Genomic DNA, 22,500 nt, shown 5'->3' with positions numbered 1-22,500 from the left:
ACAGAATGCCATCCGCACTCAAATAGCCAATATACTGCTCACCATGCTAGAGAGAGTAGACCAAAGCTTCCGAAATCGTCTGAATCACTGTATTGACAAAGGAGGAGGACATATAAAAGATATTGTTTTTAGAACTGTAAAAGTAAATCTCCCATGTTGTGTGACAGACATAAAAGTAGAATAAAGAATTGTGAAGTGTAAACACTTTATAATTCAATCCCCAAATCGGGAAGTTTCCGCGCCCCACCCTGTATATATATATATATATATATATATATATATATATATATATATATATATATATATATATATGTATATATATTTATATATGAAATGGAATGAATGGGAGTGGTTTCTATGCCTTTTTCTTTTTGGCTACCCCCGTGTAGTGGGAAAAAGCCTTTGGTATATGTATATGTATGTAAGTATGTGTGTGTATGTGTGTGTGTGTGTGTGTGTGTGTGTGTGTGTGTGTGTGTGTGTGTGTGTGTGTGTGTGTGTGTGTGTGTGTGTGTGTTCGTGTGTGTTGAGACATTCACACATGATATAAATGTACACAGGCATACTGGTATATATGTATTCATATACAGTGTGTGTATACACTAGCACGTGTACTAATGAATGTAATAGTACATAGTACACAAAAATATATATACACATACATTCCTACATTCGTGTACATTTATTCCTATATTCATGCACATTAACCAACTTGTTTCTCTGTATATGCATGTCAATACATGTGTGTGTGTGTGTTTTTGTGATTGTGTGTGTTTTGTTTTGTATTTGTGTGTGCGCGTTTTGTTTTGTGATTTATGGAGTAACTGCAATGCTGCCGCGTTGGTTCCCGACAGCCCTGGCCAGGCAGGGAAGCGATCCAACGTCGGCTTCAAAAAAAAAAATCTAGCGGCTTGCCGTAATCGACAAGGCTTTGCCCTACCACGGGTTAATCACTTCCTATTGGATGGAGGTAGTGATGGCGAGATGTGGGTAGTGTTTGAGTGTGTATTCACCTTGGTCTTTGGATCACGTGTTGGACTCGTGATCGACAGCTATTTCCCTCCCGGAAGAGAGCTCAGAGCTCGTATGACCGATCTATGGGTAATGCTATGACCTTACACACACACACACACACACACACACACAACTCCCCGCCCACGAGAGTCGGAGTAACGACCCGAAGTGCAACGATACCGAAATCATTTCGACCCTGGGCAGGATTCGAACCAGGTACTGCCACACCTCTGTACTGGCAGTCCAGTACTCTATGAACCGCGCCACCGAGTGTATGTGCTTGTGTGTGTGTGTGTGTTTGTGTTGTTTGGAGTAAGTGCAGTATATGTTTGTCAAGGATAAAGGAGATAATGAGATGGTTGATTAATTATCTACATTTTATTGAAGCCTGAGCAACAACGGCTATAGTACACGCCCGTTCACATAAATATCAAACTTCACCGTCTGATATGACAGATGAGTAATTTGCGACTGGGTTCCTTAATAAAATGTTTGCACCACAGAACTTCAGTAGAATGAATGATTATCATGGCAGCCAGGATGATGTAGTGGAGTTTCAACCTTACATGACTAAGAGAGTGAGGATAGATTCAATGACTGCATGAATGTCTTGAAAAACAAAAACAAAAAAATATCCTTCGGTGAATGAAATTTTCGGGGAAGTTGCAGGAAAGGAAAGGGAGGAGAGAAATTGGCAAGTGAAGGATTCAAAAAAAGTAGCAGGAGACGAGAAATGAAGAGTTTAAGTGGAATAAGTGGAATAAGTGGGAAAGGTGTGGAAGAAGGAAGTGGAGAAGGGAGTGGAGAGTAGGTTGGGAAAGCAAACGATTTCAGGTCTCGTGCTCCTACGAGAAGTGATTAATTGAATACTGATTAAATGCATCTCTTATCTTCTTTTTTTTTTTTCCTAAGCAATTCTCACTTCTCAATCTATCTTTTTTTTTTATCTCCAATGCATGGCGGATTTTCACAGGGAAGAAGATGGGTTGTCGTAGAGCTTTCTTCTAAAGTTTCTCTTTCAGGTCTCGTTTTCGTCCTCTACGTCGTATTTATTTTCCCAATGGGAGAGCGATTTCGTAATCGGCTTCATGTTCACTGTGGAAAAGAGAAAATGTATACATATAAATACTTCATTGTTACGAAAAAGTATAATAATGTGCATAGCAGGGATGAGTGATGTCGCCATGGTTGATCAACTTTTCCTCTCGAAAGAGTTGGGGAGATACTAAACACTAGGAACTGTTTAGACCAAGAATATTTGGTGCTGAGGTTGAAGTTGAAAGGTAAAGAGCCCTGATGCTGTTGCAAAACATTTTTGGGGTGAAAAAGATAAAAAAGGAAAGAGGAAAGAGTGCTTATCTTGCCATCGAAAGATGTGAGGAAGTATTACAAGGCGCTAGAACAAAAAGATATTTGATGTTGAGTTTAAAGACGAAGAACCAAACCCCGGTGCTGTTGCAAGTATTTGGGAGCAGTGGAATAGAAAGCACATATAACAAATCTATTTTAGTAAATATTTAACAAAGAGGGGAGATGGACAATTGGAGTGCTTAAGTTTGATAGCGAGAGAGGATATCACTGAAACTAAAAACTTGTGAGAAGAATGGAAATCTAGGGCGGCTATAGGGAGGAAAGCAGTGAACACCCGTGGGTGTGGAAAATAATGTGAGAGGAAAGTTATCTTTTGTGGAGTAAAGCTAGCATTGAAAAGAAAAACAAATGAAGAAATAGGTAAGAAAAAGGGGTAAAAGGATCCGTATTGAGGAAAAGATGAACAGGAGCAAGGTGCAGTGATGTATGAAGAGCGTGGAAGAAAGTGTGGTAGGTAGAGAAGAAAATGGTTGCCTTTTAAAGTGTAAGAGGAGAACAGGAAGAGTGCATTGAACGGGGTAGCATCCTGCAGATTTCAGTAGATGCATGACGAGGAGGTGGATAGTCAAGGTGTAGGAAGAGAAAGCTGAGGAAGAGGAGGAGGAAGAACTGTGGCAATGAGAGGAAGGAGGGGAAGGAAAGAAAGGAGAGGAGGTAAAGGTGTATGTATATATATATATATATATATATATATATATATATATATATATATATATATATATATATATATATATATATATATATGTATATATATATATATATATATACATACATACATATACCAAGGCTTTTTCCCCCTTCCAAGGGAGGTAGCCAAAAAGGGAAAGGCATAAAAACACTCCCACCCATTTCATCCCTAAATACACTCCACACCCCTCCCACCCTTCCTCTCATCTGAGCACCTCCTGGATGACGGGTCATCCCTGCACCCTGCCCACCGCCCTGGGTCAGAAGCAGTGTCGCAAGACACAGTACATCCACAGCAAGGCCGCTTCATTTAATCGGCGACCCCCCCTCTCCGTCCCCCTTTGCATATAAGGAGAGGACGGGGAGAAATCCCTTCGGGCTGCGTCAAAATTTACTCACACATACTCACACATTCCTCCTCATGCAGTCACAACATCATCCATATACAACCATTCTCCACTCACCTCTGTCTTCCGTCCTCTCCCTTCCTTCCTCAACAGACATTCCCCTCTTCCCCAAAGCCCCTTCACCCCATCCATCCACCTCATCCTAGGACGTCCCCTCATGTTCACTCCCTCCACATCTGCCTTCCATACCTCTTTTACTAGTCTTTCTTCACTCATTCTTTCCATGTGTCCAAACCATCCTAATATTCTTTCATCAACCCTATCTCCCAAATCCTTTTTCACCCCTGTTCTCCTCCTCACCTCCTCATTTCTCACTCTATCTAGCCTAGTAACCCCCACCATACTTCTCAGACACCTCATCTCAAACACATTCAAACTCCTTCTCTCTTCTTCTCTTATGTTCCACGTTTCTGCCCCATACAATGCTGTTGGCACAATCACTCCTTCATACAGTCTCCTCTTCGCATCCATTCCCAAATGTCTATTTCTCATTACACTCTTTAAACCACCAAGGCATTTACTCGCTTCTCTCAATCTACATTCTACCTCCACCTTCACTCCACCTTTTCCTGCTACACTTGCACCCAAGTATCTAAAACTATCCACTTCCTCCAGTCGCTCTCCCTTAATGTTCACTTCCAGTCTACTGCCACTTTCACCCCTTGTACATCTCATCACCTTACTTTTACCCACATTTATCTTTAGCTTTCTTCTATCACATACTCTCCCAAACTCTGCCACCAGCTTCCTCAATCCCTCCTCTGACCCTGCCACAAGCGCAGTGTCGTCTGCAAACAACAGCTGGCTCACCTCCCACTTTTCTCCATTTTCTTTAACCATCTCCAATCCCTGACTCACTACCCTAGCATTCACCTCTCGCACCACCCCATCCATGTATAAGTTGAACAGCCAGGGCGACATAACACATCCTTGACGAAGTCCCACCTTTACTTCAAACCACTCACTCTCTCCATTTCCAATCCTAACACATGCTCTACTACTCACATAAAAACTCTTGACAGCTCCCAAAAGCTTTCCTCCTATCCCATAAATCTGCATAACCTCCCACAGTGCCTTTCTGTCTACCCTATCATAAGCCTTTTCCAGATCCATAAAAGCCCAAAAAACATCCTTCCCCTTTCCTATAGCTTTCTCACATATCTGTCTTACCACAAAGATCTGATCTACACAACCTCTACCCATCCTAAATCCACACTGTTCCTCACCAATTACTCCTTCTGTTCCTCTCCTAATCCTCTCAATTAAGATTCTCCCATAAGCCTTCCCTACTACACTCAACAGGCTAATCCCTCTGAAATTACTACATTCACACTTGTCCCCTTTTCCCTTGTAAAGAGGAACTATACAGGCACTACTCCAGTCCTCCGGTACTCTACCCTCTCTCCAGCAAACATTAAATAATCTCACCAACCAGTCCACCATCACTGAACCTCCCTTTTTCAGACATTCTGCATGACATCCATCCAGACCAGGTGCCTTACCTGCTTTCATCATCTTTACAACTGCCTTCACCTCATCCTTCCTTATTTCTCCTCCATTCTCCTCACTCATCACTCTCATTTTCTTCGTATTTCCCACTGCAGCTATCTTTCCCTCCCTATCCTCCTTCACATTCAGCAACTCCCTAAAATATTCTGCCCATCTTCCCCTCACTGCCATCTCTTCCATTATCAACATGTGCTAAGGGGAGAGGGTGGGGGAATATCAGATCATTTTTTGGTGGAAGGTAAGTTGAGAGTGGAGGATAGATGGAGAAGGAGGAAAGGGACAAAAGGTAGGGAGGTTCTTAGAGTGAACTCCTTGAATGAAAAGGAAAAGGAGAAGGAGTACGAAAAGAAGCTGAAGGAGGAGTGGGAGGGAGTTAAGGATAGAGCAGAGATGGGTGTGGAGGAGGAATGGGGATGGTTCAAGGAGGGAGTCTTAAAGTGTGCAAGGATGGTGTGTGGAACAAGAAGGACAGGAGGAAATAGAAGAAAGGGTAGTGAATGGTGGGATGAGGAAACAAAGAAGGTTGTAGAAGAGAAGAAGCGAGCATTCACAGATTGGTTACAAAAGAGGACAGGGGAGTCATATGAGACGTACAAAGAAAAGAAAAGAGAAGTAAAGCAAAAGGTAAAGGAGGCAAAGAGGAGAGCAGATGTAAAATGGGGGAGGAGTATGACAGAAAATTTTGAAAGTAATAAAAAGATGCTTTGGAAGGAAATAAAGAGAGGAAGGGAGTGAGTCAAGTAGATAAGAAAAGGTAAAAGGTGCAGATGGATAGTATATATATATATATATATATATATATATATATACATTATACACACAATGTTTTTAATACGCAAGACCACTTACCATCCTGGAACGTTCAAAGGATCATCACAGCTGAGCTTGCCAGGGTTGAATACGGTGCCTTGGGGGCATCCAGAGATTCTGGGGTGTCTGCCTTGGAAGCACACGTAGAAGTAACGGCAGTCATTGTCCTTGGGGTAACGTGGGTGGACTTGTTCGTGGCCGTTGGAGGCAAAGACGGTCTGGTTGGGGCATGAGAATCCGTCGGACAGGCTCTCTGCAAAGAAGACCATAACGTTCAACAGTGAATGAAATATCAATGCGTTGTTTACATACAGTCCAAAATTTATATTTCTACTCTTTATATATATATATTTCTTTGTCATTATTATTTGTGTGTGTGTGTGTGTGTGTGTGTGTGTGTGTGTGTGTGTGTGTGTGTGTGTGTGTGTGTGTGTGTGTGTGTGTGTGTGTGTGTGTGTGTGTGTGTGTGTGTGTGTGTGAGTGATGGAGAAAGGATACTGGACTGGAGATCCTTCGGGACGGTATGGGACAGAAATTTACCCTTGTGTGCCCTGCAACCGGAGCGGTATCCAGCGTTTTCCCACTGGCAAGTTCCGGTGTACTCGTCGAAGACAAGACCGTCATGGCAGGCTCTCCTTTCGAATTCACCATTCCTGCACTCGTAATACGATTGGCAGTTGGATGGTTCCTCGTGCTCAAAGAGACCGTTCATGCGAGGACATTCGATACCGCTGGGCTGGGGAGGTTCTGCAGTCGAGAAGAAAGGATAAATAGAAAACGGGAACATCAGCGGTGGCATGAAATGTCGACGACGTTTGAGCGTCGCCTTAAAAGTTTTGGCAAATGATCACATCCATTGAATTGACGAGACGTCAGCAAGGACTTCACTTGAAAATATGGATAAGAAAGGACTTAATCTGACGATAAAAAAAAAGCACGTCGAATTCATAGGAGTGGCAAAGGGGAGGGATAATAAAATTTAAAGGTGACCATCATTTTTGTTCGAGTGGAAATAAGTCTCTAACCATGTTAACTTGGTCTGTGTTAACATCACTAAACTCCTTAAAAGGTTAACTTCAGGAAAGGGATCTTTTGCAGTTAAGATAAATGCATCATAGTCCCCCCCATTATTCACTTTATTATGTTTAGCGCCAGCATCCAGCGTGGCGACCTATGATGATTACTAACCCCAGCGTTTCATGTTTTGGATCTAAGCTCGCTGAAACGCACGCCACTCAATCTGTAGTCAGCGCAAACCTTGGGCAAGATTTACGTGTGGCCCTGGTTAACTGTTATTCGTCAGTAAAACTTTATTTTACACATAAAATTTTAATTACCCTTAATGTGCAACCCATTTGCCCAATATGGGCATACACCAGTCCCATCCAAAAGTTTGTACACACGGCCGAAGGGTCAAGATCAATATTATTGCGCAATATTCTATATTGAACAATATCATTGACGGTGTAGGGATGGTATTGAAGGCCGTCGACATGATTGGCAAGAAGGATGAGCGACAATTCTATTGTGTCATTCTTCAATACCACCCCAATAGGATCAATAATATTGTACATTACGGAATATTGCGCAATAATATTGATCGTGTAGAGCCCGCTTAACCTCTTCAGTACAAAATAATCGCCTTAGAAAATAAAAAGTTACAGATGTATTACTCGATCTATTTCACTCTGAATATCAATAACCACAGAAAACGTGATCAGGTTAGTTCATAGAAAATGTGAGCCACTCAGCTATGACTATAAAATAAATATAACCAGGTATCCTTGTATACCTACCCCCCCCCTCCCCATGACGCCAACGTACTGGCCATCGTACTGAAAGAGTTAAAGAATGGATGGATGGTTGACTTATGGTTGACTTACGGAGGATGCTGTTCTCTGGGCACTGAACCATGAATGGGTAAGTACACTGTTGAACTGCAGGGCTCAGGCTGCTGTCGAAGACGAGACCATCAGGGCAGAGCATCTCGGTCATTTCTCCACGGTTGCAGTCGTAATACTTGTCGCATTGTTTCGGGTCGGGGTAGAAGCCGTTATCGGTGCACGTGAACTGGGCGTAGGCCGCTCCTGTGCATCGAAGACGGAAAGAGGTGAGTAAAGGTAGAAGGATATAAAGGAGATGCAAGCAACAACAGATTTGTTGGTCCTCACTGGGCTGCTTGCAATAAACATGCAAGCAAATGAATTATTATCTTAAGTAACAGCAGATGAATATGTATGAGAAATAAAGAATTATTTGAATTATTAAAATGGAATTGTTAATTAGAAAGTTTTATAAAGGAGATGCAAGCAACAACAGATTTGTTGGTCCTCACTGGGCTGCTTGCAATAAACATGCGAGTAAAAGAATTATTATCTTAAGTAACATAAGATGAATATATATAAGAAATAAAGAATTATTTGAATTATCAAAATGGAATTGTTAATTAGAAAGTTTCATAAGTGAATAAGAAGTTAGATTTAGTTAATTTACTTTGATAATAAAAAACAAGAAGTAAAAACATGAAACTAAATTTGAATTTGAATTTATATTTAGCACAAATTTCAATTCCAAAAAATTAATTTAAATCAGAAATTCAAATTAAATCTCATTACTAAGTATGAATCTTTGAAATCTGAAAATGATACATGTATGGAACGAGCACTATATGTGAAGTGTATTTCACGCTGTCTTCGCGAGTCAGCGGTAAGTTTGTATACAAAGAACACACAACTCAGCAACTTAGTACAGAGAACAAACGGGTCATCAAGTGTAGGTATCTGCACAGACTGATATCTCTGCACGTCCTGTGAATATATTTCATACGAAATAACCTTCCACTAAAGCCTCTCATAGTTTCAATATATACAAAACGTTACGTAAATATATTGATATGGAAACATGACCTACGCGCTGCCAGATGTATGATGTCGATCAACGGGTCGTATCTAAACCACTGAAAGGTTAATAGAATTATGAAGCGGCTCCCTGAAGGAGTGAGGGACGCTGTTATCAAGTTCTGAATAACAATGGTCATAAAAACAATGACAGAACCCGGACAATGCTTTGCCTTAGTCAAAAAAAGAGTGTTAAGACGAATTTCTTCAGGTGCCGTTTGTTCGTGTGGAATGATTTATTACAAATATTCATGTACGAGGGCAGTTTACACCAGGAGGTGCTGAATAGCTACAGCCGAAGCCGTCACCTTTGCCCCTATCATGCGCTTGTACTGTTGGGGCAAATAACAGTTATTGCTGGAAATCGGAGGGAAGTGCGGGACTCGAGCCCAGAACTAAGCGAAGGCGAGACTAGCACGGTTACGATGACGTCACCAGGGCATAGAGAAGGAAGCTGCAGAAGTGGGGGGGAAAAATGTTCGAAAACGACAAAGAGTGAACCGTCTCACGACAGTGTAGACCTAATTAACTGTGACGTTAAATACTACAAAATGCACATGAAATATATGAAATATACCCCGGAGATGGATTTAGTAATGACAGATATACATATAAACCAATGCTTAACGTAAGACTAGAGATCACTTTCACTCGCGCAGCGAAGGACTCGATTTTCTTCCTGGGAAGTTATATGTCTTCCTCCGAGACAGCGCCTGCGAAATGACGTCATAAAATGGAGCGATTACGTCACCGCGCGGTTTTTCAGTCGGAGATCCGGACACAGACCGCAGGATTTCGCAAAATGCTCCCGCAAGCCAATAGCTAACGGGACTCAATGGATGCCTGGCTGTTCTATTCAGTGTCCGCGTAATCTACAAAAGATTGGGTTCAGTGGACTGTTTAGGCTGTTTGTGAACAGGAGGAAATGTGATCGGGGCAGAGCTATGCGATTTGTCTGAGGAATTTGATTTGGATTTGAGGGACGGCATACGATGGCAGATCACTCGTAGAGAGAGAGAGAGAGAGAGAGAGAGAGAGAGAGAGAGAGAGAGAGAGAGAGAGAGAGAGAGAGAGAGAGAGAGAGAGAGAACAAAGAGAGAGAGAGCAAAGAGAGAGAAAGAATAAAGAGGGAGCTATAGATATAGAGATAGATAGGGATAGATATAGAGATAGAGGTAGATAGAGATAGAGAGATAGAAAAATAGATTAAAAGCAAGAAAGAAAGAAAGGATAAATGAATGAAAGATTGAAAGATAGAAGATAGGGATAGATACCACAAAAGGGTAGTACGGAGCTTAATAATTTGTGCCACTTTCTTCATAGCTTCTGGTATTCCTCGCCCAAGTGTAAAAATCTAACCGACATCCATGTACTCATAAGTACATGCATGCATGGGTATGTGTGCATATATGGATATATATGCAGAGTCCACTAGGAAAAGGAAAAACACACGGAGTCCGAGCGCTTTCGTGATATATTCACATTATTAAGGAGTACAGAAAAGTGAGAACAAAAAAATGGAGATATAGAGTATAAATAGGACAAGAGAGACATTTACCCTCCTAGTGGACTCTGCATATTTGTGATTCGCGTGTGACTGTGAAATTTGTGCATATGGATATATATGCATGTTTATAGGTTTGTGTACGCCTGTGCATGTGTGTATGTGTATCTATATATGTGTGTATGAGTGTATGTATCTGTGTATGTGTACATGTACGTAGATGTTTATTTAAGGCAGTGTAACCTTTGTTCCCATGAAGCGTTCTTGTGTCAATCGACTTTTGGTTCCAAGACGCCAATGGCAATTTTCTGGATCTCTCGTGAATCCGAAAGATTTCTTTGGGGGAATTTTTCACACGTTTAGAAGCTTTGCCGAAGAGGACGCTAGGGGGTGGGGGGTGGGGTGGCGTGTGTGGGGAGGCCACTTTTCACTTTCGGAAATTGAAGCCAAGAAGGACCGAACGAACAAGTGAAAGGGAGGTGACAACGCGAGCCGGGCTGGTGCGCGCGCGCGCACACACACACACACACACACACACACACACACACACACACACACACACACACACACACACACACACACACACACACACACACACACACACACACACACACACACACACACACACACACACACACACACACACACACACACACACACACACACACAAACACGTACACAGATATACACGTATACACACACATACGTACACAGATACACACGTATACACACGCAGACACACACACTTGCATATGTTTATATATACATATATTGTATACATGCATATATTGATCACATTCACGTATATATACACATGTGTACATTATACATATATATACATATGTACGTATGTGTATATATGTATACACACATATATATATATATATATATATATATATTTATATATATACAATGTATATATATATACATATATATATACATATATATATATATATGTATATATATAATATATATATATATATATATATATATATATATACAGGCCTAATGTGTATACGTTTCTCTTGCACCACATATATATATGATCTCTTTTTCCTCGCGATGATCGTTTATCTCACAGAAACCCGTGAGTTCTTAGGCGGGGGTCGAAAAGAGGAACCAAGTCTTCGCGGTCCCGAAGTCGCCACCGTTGTCGAAGAAGAAGAAGAAGAAGAATCTTTGTAATTCGCGTCGACTTTGACGAAAACGAAAGCAAATCCAAACACTTTGTCTCACTCACCGGCGCAGAGGAGAAGGAGAGCGTAGCTTTGCATGGTTGCAGGACGGGGGAGAGAATGCAACTGACAATTCAGATTCCCGTGGCCCTATATATTCAGACACTTTCTACCCCAAGTCGCCTTCAACCCAGCTGGAGGAGGAGGGGGACGAGGAGGAGGAAAAGGAGGAGAATGGGGGGTGGGGGGGTGGAGTGGTAACTGTGGCGATGTGGAGGTGGTATAGCTGGTGGTCTTGTAAGAGAGGAGGAGGAGGAAGAGGAGGAGGGAGTGGTGGATAACGGTGAATGAAAAAGGGGCGAATCTGATTTAGACCAGAAGGTCGGAGGAGGATGGGGGTGGGGAGGAAGGGTGGAAAGGGGGGTGGGGTGGGGGGGTTAGTGGGGGGATGGGGGGGAGTTTGAGGGGGGTTTCGAGCCTTCGGGTTCCTGCAGGATGTGACCGGCAACACCGCGTCAGTACCCTGCTTTCCGTGTACCGACGTCGGTCGTATTTCCTCCCTGTCGTTGTTGTTCTTCCCGAACTCGGAGGTTCCTCATGTTTCTCGAGATCGGAACTCGAAGTTCCTCCGGGATAAAGTATCGAGACGCGTTCCAGCAGTGGGGAACCCTTAGGAGGGAACACTCAGAGTACACAAATGCATATACATGTACATATAGATATACATATACATATAAAGGTACATATAGACTTACTGTGTATATGCACACACACGCATACACTTACATATGAGCACATATATGAACACACATGCATACACACAGGCAATCATATATATAAATATATATATATATATATATATATATATATATATACATATATATATATAATATATATATACATATATATATACATATATATAATATATATGTGTATGTGTGTGTGTGTGTGTGTGTGTGTGTGTGTGTGTGTGTGTGTGTGTGTGTGTGTGTGTGTGTGTGTGTGTGTGTGTGTGTGTGTGTGTGTGTGTGTGTGTAATAAAACCACTTGGAAAATAAAATGAAAGGTGACCGAACGTTTTCGTCTATTTAGGACGAAAATGTCTTAAATAGACGAAAACGTTCGGTCACCTTTCATTTTATTTTTCAAGTGGTTTTATTACACATTTTGTGAATCATGTGTTTTTGGGTTTTTAATCACACACACACATATATATATATATATATATATATATATATGATATACATACACTCAGAGTACACAAATGAATATACATGTACGTGTATATACATGTACATATAGATATACACATACATATAAAGATACATATAGACTTACTGTATATATGCACACACATGCATGCACTTACATATGAGCACATGTACCAACACACATGCATACACACAGGCATTCATACATATATAAATATATATATGTATATATATATATATATATATATATATATAAATATAAATACATATATATATATATATATATATATATATATATATATGTATATGTATATATATATGTATAAATATATATATATATATATGCATATATATATATATATATATATATATATATATATATATATTTCCTTAAGGCATACATATACATACATCTACATACATGCACATATACACATGCCCATATATTCACGCGCATGCATACACACACGCACACATACACGTACGCATATGCACACGCGGATACACACCCACATGTAATAACTCACACCCATATACACACGCGCACACAAATACGCACACACACACGCATACACACATGTACACACAAACATATAAAATATACACATATATACACACATTTATACACATAACCTATACACATGTACGCATATATATATATATATATATATATATATATATATATATATACATATATGCATATACACATGATTAACTACATATTCTTATGTATACATGTACATACACATATTAACTAATATGTACATGTACATTTATGTATATAAGTACAAACACATGTAAATATACACATATTTACGTTATATATATGTGTGTATGTGTGTGTGTGTGTGCGTGTGTGTATACATGTAGACAGGTATATACAATTGCATATGTGAATAAGGGTACATGTGAATTTGTGTATATTTGTGCGTATGCATATCTGTACATGGGTCTATGGATAGAGATGTAGCCATGTATGTATTTGTGTATGTGTATGTCTGTGAACATGCATGTATATGTATAACTATAGCCATATATATATATATATATATATATATATATATATGTGTGTGTGTGTGTGTGTGTGTGTGTGTGTGTGTGTGTGTGTGTGTGTGTGTGTGTGTGTGTGTGTGTGTGTGTGTGTGTGTGTGTGTATGTGCGTGTGCGTATATCTGCAGAAATGTGTGTATAGTGTGTTTAGACACGTATAATTATGATCACATTTTTCAATAACTGGAAAAAACCCGCAGCCTCGAAGTGGGTGGCAACGATCCTCATGTTCTCCCATAGATCCTTCCGGTTGAATGTAATAGGTGAGCCCTCTTAGATTTAAGAAGGAAATAGGCAAGAATTGGTTTGCTAATAGGATGGTCAACGAATGGAATAGTCTTAATAGTCATGTAATAGTGAGCGCTGAAACTATCGGTTGTTTTAAGAAACGGATAGACAACTTTATGAATAGGGATAATAGGTGGTAATGGACATGGAACTGCCTAGTGTAGGCCTTATGGTCTCTTGCAGTCTCCTTCATTCGTATGTTCTTATGTGAAACGATATTGAGGAACTACAGTTAAAGATAACAGGTCAGAGACGGAGTACCAGCCTCTCGGGGATGCGTCTTCAGAAGGATATTAGGAGGTTGGCGGGTCCTCAAAATGGCCAAAGATTTTTTTTTTTTTTTTTTTTTTTGTAGGACGACTCATATCAGGTACGCGTTATTTGTCTCCCTATATGTGTGTACAGATAAACGCATGTACACACGAGCACACACAGACACACACACACACACGCACACACAAACACACACACACACACACACACACACACACACACACACACACACACACACACACACACACACACACACACACACACACACACACACACACACACACACACACACACACTTGCATGAACTGGCTACTAGACAGAACTGTCGATCAGTGTCTCTTTGGATCGTCCATTGGAAACACTAAGATCACCAACCTCGCCTTTCCTAATGACGCTGTTCTTCTTGCAGAGTCGTTGGAGGTCCTGCTCGCAACCCTCGAGTCAAAGCAAGGAGAGGCGAGGCAGCTGGGCCTCCAGGTCTCCTGAACCAAGACCAAGGTTGAGTCGTCTGAGGGTTTACGGTGTGACACCATTCAGTTCGTCCATGCACGTGGCTGGGACAGGTCTCGTAGAACTTCACGTCCGATGGCAGTGTAGTGTATAATAGTGACGGGTCATCTCAGGAAGTTCTTCGAAGGATTGGCAAAGCCCATAGTTATGGACTCGATCAGACAGAGGCTATGGGGTTGTCCATGTTTATGTAAGATTGAGGTCTTTACATCGCTTGAGCTCCCTGTGTTGATGTTCTTACAAACACAGGAGGACCAAGGACTAAGAGGTCTCTCCATCGCTTGAGCTGGCTGTGTTGCTGTATGGCTGTAAAACATGGTCGTTGAATGCTAATACAAACACAGGAGGACCAAGGACTAGGAGGTCTCTACATCGTTTGAGCTTCCTGTGTTGATATATGACTAAAACATTGTCGCTGAACGCTAATACAAACACAGAACTAAGAGGTCTCTATGTCGCTTGAACTCCCTGTGTTGATGTTCGGCTGCAAATCATGGTCGCTGAACGCTAATACAAACATAGGACTAAGAGATCTCTATGTCGCTTGAACTCCCTGTGTTGATGTTCGGCTGCAAATCATGGTCGCTGAATGTTAATACAAACGCAGGAAGATCAAGGACTAAGAGGTCTTTATATCGCTTGGATTCCCTGTGGTGATGTGCGGCTGCAAAACGTGGACGCTGAATACGGACTGAAAGACGCGTCTCAACTTCTTGTGGACCAAGTGTCTTCGGGTGTCTTCGGGGAACCATGGGGCATTGTTGGCATGACTTCTTCCGAGCTTAGTCCCTGGAGGAGTCTCCTTGCATCCACATGAGCATGCGGCACGTTACCCTGATGTGGATCTTATCCACATGATCGTCTCCACAAGAGATAACCCTCAGTGGAGGAAACGAAGATGTCCACAGAACTCATGAATGTTTTCCAGGAGTCTTTCTTCTCGAAATTTTGACAAAATTCGAAAACGAGCTTACTGGTGAAAGAAAGAGGACCTTAAGCTGAAAAATGCGGAAAATTGAATCGAGGCAAATTTTGATTTTTTCTTTTTTCTTTTTTTTATTTTCTTTTTTTTTTTGTTTCATTATATATTTATTCTTTAAGCAACAAAAGACTAGTGAGAGGCCTGATAGTAAGTCTTTGGGACATCGATCTATCCCAGCGTGACCTTTTGTTATTTGCTTTTGACTTTTGCGATGTGTGGCATCATGTCAATGCAATGACGTAGGAACGATGACGTAGGAACGATGACGTAGGAACGATGACGTAGGAACGAGGATGTGGCAACGGTGATGGATACAGAAACGGAGCGCCTCAGGACTCTTCCTTCCGCTCCTCCTCCTCTTCTTCTTCCTCCTCCTCCTCCTCCTCCTCTCCTCCTCTTCCTCCTCCAGTTCCTCCTTCATCATCATCATCCACGTCTTCTTCTTCTTCTTTCTCCTCCTCCTCCTCCTCTTCTTCTTCTTCCTCCTCCTCCTCCTCCTCCTCTTCTTCTTCCTCCTCCTCCTCCTCCTCCTCCTCCTCTTCTTCTTCTTCCTCCTCCTCCTCCTCCTCTTCCTCCTCCTCCTCTTCTTCCTCCTCCTCCTCTTCTTCCTCCTCCTCCTACTACTCTTCTTCCGCCTCCTCCTCCTCTTCTTCCTCCTCCTCCTCCTCCTCCTCCTATTCCTCCTCCTCCTCTTCCTCCTCCTCTGACACATAAACTTAGTTTTGCTCGACAAGACTCTTCTTTGTCCTACCTGGAGCTATGATGACTTGGAGATTTTTTATTTCGTATTTTTTATCCATCTGTCACAGCTCTACCTTATAGATACAAAAAAAAAAAAAAAAAAAAAAAAAACTGTCCGTCCAATTAAACTTGTTATTCAGAAACTAGGTCTCATCTTTCTTACTTTTATTTTTATTGTTTTCTTTTTTGTTTTTTGTTTTTCTTGCCTGAGGGTAGTTTACTTTGTGTCCGCCTAACATTACGTGCGGTAGACGTCAAATCCACAGGTTGCCTATGTAGAAAGTTTCCTACAAACAGGACGGCTATGTATAGGATACCTGTGCATAGCCGAGAATCCCTCAGCTGAGAAGAAGAGAAAAGGATTTTCGTCTCTTTGCTCATTCCTGCTTGTCGGCCACTTTCCTTAAACGTCAGTCAGCTCCCTCGTCTGTCAGCTGATCCTGTTGTCTGTTGCCTTTGAGCTGACCTATTTACCTGTTGGCTGATTTCTGTTTGTCAGCCAGCTTCCTCGTGTGTCAGCTGATCTTGTTGTCTGTTACCTTTGAGCTGACTTATTTGCCTGTTGGCTGATTTCTGTCAGCCAGCTTCCTCGTCTGTCAGCTGATCTTGTCTGTTGCTATTGAGCTGACCTATTTGCCTGTTGGCTGATTTCTGTTTGTCAGCCAGCTTCCTCGTGTGTCAGCTGATCGTGTTGCCTGTTGCCATTGGGCTGACCTATTTGCCTGTTGGCTGATTTCTGTTTGTCAGCCAATTTCCTCGTCTGTCAGCTGATCTTGTTGTCTGTTGCCTTTGAGCTGACTTATTTGCCTGTTGGCTGATTTCTGTTTATCAGCCAGCTTCCTTGTCTGTCAGCCAGTTTCCTCGTCTGTCAGCTGCTCTTGCTGCCTGTTGCCACTGGGCTGACCTATTTACCTGTTGGCTGATTTCTTTTTGTCAGCCAGCTTTCTTGTCTGTCAGCCAGTTTCCTCGTGTGTCAGCTGATCTTGTTGCCATTGTTGGCATTGGGCTGACCTATTTGCCTGTTGGCTGATTTCTTTTTGTCAGCCAGCTTCCTTGTCTGTCAGCCAGTTTCCTCGTCTGTCAGCTGATCTTGTTGTCTGTTGCCTTTGAGCTGACCTATTTACCTGTTGGCTGATTTCTGTTTGTCAGCCAGCTTCCTCGCACGTCAGCCAATTTCCTCGTCTGTCAGCTGATCTTGTTGTCTGTTGCCATTGGGCTGACCTATTTGCCTGTCGGCTGGCCTTCTTCGTCCGCCGGTCGAACTCAGCCGAGCTGAGAACGAGAGGGAGATCGAGCGAAGACCAACAAAGAACAGGAGGGAAGGAGAACAGAATCCCGCACGGAACAGTCACGACCTGAGTTAGACCTGACTCGCAGTCTTGACATGAACTGCAAGTCATTTACAGTTGCGGGAAGGAAGGGGGGAAGTGGGGGAGAGAGGAGGGAGTAGAGGGGGATGAGAGAGAGAGAGAGAGGGAGGGAGAGAGGGAGCAAGGGAGGGAGGAAACCAGTCCGCCCAGAACGAGGTCCCTATCAAAGAAGACCTTTGACATTTTTCATAGACATACTTATCATAATGTGCGTGAGCGTATGTCCGAGTGTGCGTGTGCGTGTGTGTGTGTGTGTGTGTGTGTGTGTGTGTGTGTGTGTGTGTGTGTGTGTGTGTGTGTGTGTGTGTGTGTGTGTGTGTGTGTGTGTGTGTGTGTGTGTGTGTGTGTGTGTGTGTGTGTGTGTGTGTGTGTGTGTGTGTGTGTGTGTGTGTGTGTGTGTGTGTGTGTGTGTGTGTGTGTGTGTGTGTGTGTGTGTGTGTGTGTGTGTGTGTGTGTGTGTGTGTGTGTGTGTGTGTGTGTGTGTGTAGGGAGGGATGTGTGTCAGTCAGTCAGTCAGTCAGTCAGTCAGCTTACATACTTTCGGTTCTGTTCCTTCTCTTAGTGTGGAGTATTCTCTCCTAATGCTTGCTCAGTGATGTTAGGTGGACCGTATCAGCTTGGAACAGTTTCGTGTGATGAGTCTAATGTGAAGAGGAAACGGCTTGTATGAGTCCCTGGGAAGCTCAAATTCTAACACCTTCCATTCGAATGCTCAAAGCGCATCTCGAAGGACTCAAAAACTCAAAAACTGACCTCTGCCTGCCTCCAGGTGTATAGTATTATCTCTTTGGGAAATTTTCTAAAATTCGGAAGTTTCAAATATTCGGAGCAAAAAAAAAATTTTCGGAAAAAAAAAATCGAAAAGAAAAAATCGCAATGTAAAAAGTGCTTCAGTCTGAAATTTTTGTCCTGAGTGTTGGTTATTTTAAATTTAAAGAGATTTCCGTCAAAGAAAATTATGTTTAAGACCAAAGGAAGCTGGCTGGCTGAGTGGGTTAGGGCGTCGTTACTTGCGGCGAAGGTCGAAGGGATGGCGGTTCGAATCCTGCCACCGGCGAAGTTGAACCAATGGTATGGTTTCCTTAAATTCCACGCTATAAAGTCCTCTGTGAGGGGCACTGTCCTGGCCTTCTGATAAGGGGGGGGGGGAATTTTTGTCGTTAAACCATATCATCGTTTGGAAACGTTTCAGAGGAGTGTCAAAGAATGCTAAATAGTGTCAAAGAATTTCGAACGAAAACACCAGAAGGCAACAGGAGCTGGGGAATGGAGGGAAGTTCCGAAAATTATCTCCCCCCTTCCCTCCCCCTCTCCCCCCTCCCTTCCCTCCTCCCCTATCTCCCCCTCCCTTCCCTCCCCCTCACCCCCCTCCCTTCCCTCCTCCCCTATCTCCCCCTCCCTTCCCTCCTCCCCTATATCACCCCTATTTACCCCCTCCATTCTCTTCTCCCTCTCCCCCTTCCTTCCCTCTCTCCCCCTCCCTTCCCTCCTCCCCTATCTCCCTATTCTCCTCTCCCTCTCCCCTTCCCTCCCCTTCTCCCCCTCCCTTCCTTCCTTCCGTATCTCCCCCTCCATTCTCTTCTCCCTCTCCCCCTTCCCTCCCCCTCTCCCCCTCCCTTCCCTTCTCCCCTATCTCCCCCTCCTTTCTCTTCTCCCTCTCCCCCTTCCCTCCCTCTCGTCCCCCCTCCCTTCCCTTCTCCCCTATCTCCCCTCTATTGTCCTCTCCCTCTCCCCCTTCCTCCCCCCTCTCCTCCTCCCTTCCCTTCTCCCCCATCTCCCCCTTCCATTCTCTTCTCCCTCTCCCCCTTTCCTCCCCTTTCCCCCTTCCCTCCCCCTCTCCCCCTCCCTTCCCCCTCTCCCCCTCCCTTCTCTTCTCCCTCTCCCCCTTTCCTCCCCTTTCCCCCTTCCCTCCCCCTCTCCCCCTCCCTTCCCTTCTCCCCTATCTTCCCCCTCCATTCTCCTATCCCTCTCCCCCTTTCCTCCCCATCTCCCCCCTCCCTTTTCTGGTCTCTTATCTCCCCCTCCATTCTCCTCTCCCTCTCCCCCTTCCCTCCCCCTCTCCCCCACTCCCTCCCAGCTTAAGACGAGCAAGATGGCTTGGTCCTACACATGAAGAACCCTCAATTATGACTTTTGATGACTTAAAAAAATTATGACGTTGAAGGTGTTTTTGCTGACGGCAGGTGATTTTAATTGGATTAGTGGGACTGGGGGGTGACTTCCTCCTCCCCTCCCTCTCTCCTCCTCCCCTCATCTCCTCTCCTCCTCCTCTCTCTTCCTTCCCTTCCTCCTTTAAAGGATTTGCGCCCATGTCAATCCCGTATTACCTTTTTGGTCATTGCCATCAACACCCTGTGGTTTTCTGTTTTTTTTTCTTGTTTTTTTTAAGAAACCTCTAAAGGTACCTGGTTACTCTCGGTACAGCTGGAGAAACAAGTCCTTCATCGCAAACCTAGCAGCAAAGATAACGGCACAGACTTGCGTAGCCAAAAAAAAAAAAAAAAAAATGTGAATTTATGTTCGCGTCCAGGACTTTTTGGACTACCGGTCGTCTGGAAGCTAGTGTCGGCGAACTTTAGCCCCCGTCTGTACCTGAGCCGGGGACAGACACACAGACTCGTAAACTTACGTCGAGAACGGGACGAAGGCCGTCGCTTACGTGGAACGGACCTAGCGACAAGATGACCATAGACACACAAAAACTAGTACGATACGCCATGCTTGTCCTACCGGAAGCCTAGGCCAGTTTGACAACCAGTAATTGCCTTTTTTCATAGACTGTCTACTAACTAGTTCAGTCTAGGTGTCGTCAGGCTGTTTCAGCCAAAACAGGAGACATCGCCATAAAATCGTCTAAAAAAAAAAAAAAAAATCTGGGTTTATTGTGAGGCGACATTTTTGTCAAATAACGACCCAACGTGTCTGTAAACGCTAAATCATTTCTCTGTCTATTTCTCTCTTTCTCTTTCTCTCTCTCTCTCACCCACTTGCCCTCTCTCTCCTTACTTACCTACCTCCATGACTTACTTCCTGTGTCATTATCTCCCTCCCTCCCTACCTCCTACCTAGCTCCTTACCTCCCTAACTCCCTTCCTAACTAGCCCCCTATCTTACTAACCTCCACCCTACCTCCCTACCTCCCTATCTCCCCTCCTATCTCCCTGTCTACCTCCAGCCCTCCTCCCTCCCTCCCTCCTTCCCTCCCTCCTCCTCCCTCCCTCCTTCGTCATAACATCAGTTGGTCCCATCAGTCCATTTGATACTTTTTGGTCTTTGACTTCGGATAGTAGATACCAGACGGGTTGTTGCCAGGCACCCCGGGGGAGGGGGTGGAGAAGGGGGAGGGGGGGGGGGGGGAGGGGGGAGCAAGGGGGAGAGGGGAGAGGGGAGAAGGGGGAGGGGGGAGAGGGGAGGGGGAGAGGGGGAGAGGGGGAGGGGGAGAGGGGGAGGAGGCCCCTCGTAACTGTTTTCTCACTACGGGATCTAACGTGTCTGTCTAGGGCCCTTTTCTAGAAGGAGAGGAAGAAGAAGAAGAAGAAGAAAAAGTTCAAACTGTTCTTTCAGGGATGATTGTATCATGACTTTGTAAAACGATTTGTATCTATGCGTGTATGTATGTATGTGTGTGCGTGTGTATGCATGTATGTATATATGTGTGTGTATGTATTTATGTATGTATGTATGTATGTATGTATGTATGTATATGTATGTATGTATGTATGTATATATGTATGTGTGTGTATGTATGTATGTATGTATGTATGTATGTATGTATGTATGTATGTATGTATGTATGTATGTATGTGTGTATGTAAGTACAGTATGTATGTTGTATGTATGTATGTATGTATGTATGTATGTATATGTAGTATGTGTGTATGTATCTATGTCTGGATATTGATGTGTGGATATATCTATGTCTGGACACACACACAGACTCACCTACACACACACACACACACACACACACACACACACACACACACACACACACACACACACACACACACACACACACACACATTCACTTATGTTCCATCAACTATGTATCAATTAACGAAGAGCCTGAAGAATAGTCGAAGTTAGTAACCTATCAACGTGATCAGAAGGAAGACCCCTTAGGCTTCAACAAGAATTGAACAAATGTGTCATAATATTGTAATTTTTATTTATTTATTTATTTATTTATTTATTTATCTATTTATTTGTTTATTTATTATTTGTTTATTTGTTTGTTTATTTGTTTGTTTGTTTATTTATTCATTTATCTATCTATTTACTTATTCATTTATTCATTCATTTATTTATCTATTCATTTATTTATTTATCTATTTCTTTATTTATCATTATTATAATTTTTTCGCATCCTAGTTATGGACCAAAAGGTCTCTTGTCGGCAGGCTTCTCCTTTTTAATCCTTTGTAATCAGATACTGTTCATTCTTTGTATTCAATATCGTTTGCTATCTTGATAATTTTCTTCTTTTTCACAAGTCCTCTATACAGCCCTCATCAATGATGGGAATAACACTGAGAGACCGGAAGAGAGCAAGTTGGGTGAGAGAGCAGACTAGAGTGAAAGATATTGTGGAGGCAGTAAAAGAGAGGAAGTGGAATTGGGCAGGCAAGTTCGTTTGAACGACTGATAAGCGATGGAGCAAGTGTGTAACTGAGTGGACGCCGCGAGATAGGGAGCGTGGAA

At 42.9% G+C, this 22,500-nt stretch overlaps 1 protein-coding gene across 1 annotated transcript; it reads right to left on the bottom strand.

The window, feature by feature from the left end:
* Nucleotides 1-1,377: 1,377 nt before the first annotated feature.
* On the bottom strand, nucleotides 1,378-11,559 carry LOC143039224 (protein obstructor-E-like). Its single transcript, XM_076209090.1, has 5 exons — nucleotides 11,440-11,559; nucleotides 7,682-7,885; nucleotides 6,339-6,545; nucleotides 5,838-6,051; nucleotides 1,378-2,109 (listed from the first exon to the last, which is right to left on the bottom strand). The coding sequence occupies exons 1-5, from the start codon at nucleotides 11,471-11,473 to the stop codon at nucleotides 2,064-2,066; spliced, it is 705 nt and encodes a 234-aa protein (XP_076065205.1). The 5' UTR covers nucleotides 11,474-11,559; the 3' UTR covers nucleotides 1,378-2,063.
* Between the last annotated feature and the right edge of the window lie 10,941 nt (nucleotides 11,560-22,500).

This window comes from Oratosquilla oratoria, chromosome 26, assembly GCF_046742065.1.
Source record: "Oratosquilla oratoria isolate Oo_2021 chromosome 26, ASM4674206v1, whole genome shotgun sequence".
NCBI classification, from domain to species: domain Eukaryota; kingdom Metazoa; phylum Arthropoda; class Malacostraca; order Stomatopoda; family Squillidae; genus Oratosquilla; species Oratosquilla oratoria.
Note: the sequence above shows the minus strand (reverse complement) of the source record. Positions and strands in the feature narration are given on the sequence as shown.

Excerpts from the sequence above, each read along its gene's own strand:
- LOC143039224 (XM_076209090.1), bottom strand. The coding sequence starts at position 11,473 with ATGCAAAGCTACGCTCTCCTTCTCCTCTGCGCCG. Across the intron at positions 7,886-11,439 it reads TCTCCTTCTCCTCTGCGCCG|GAGCGGCCTACGCCCAGTTC; the intron begins GTGAGTGAGACA and ends TTCGATGCACAG. Across the intron at positions 6,546-7,681 it reads CCCAGAGAACAGCATCCTCC|AACCTCCCCAGCCCAGCGGT; the intron begins GTAAGTCAACCA and ends TCTCGACTGCAG.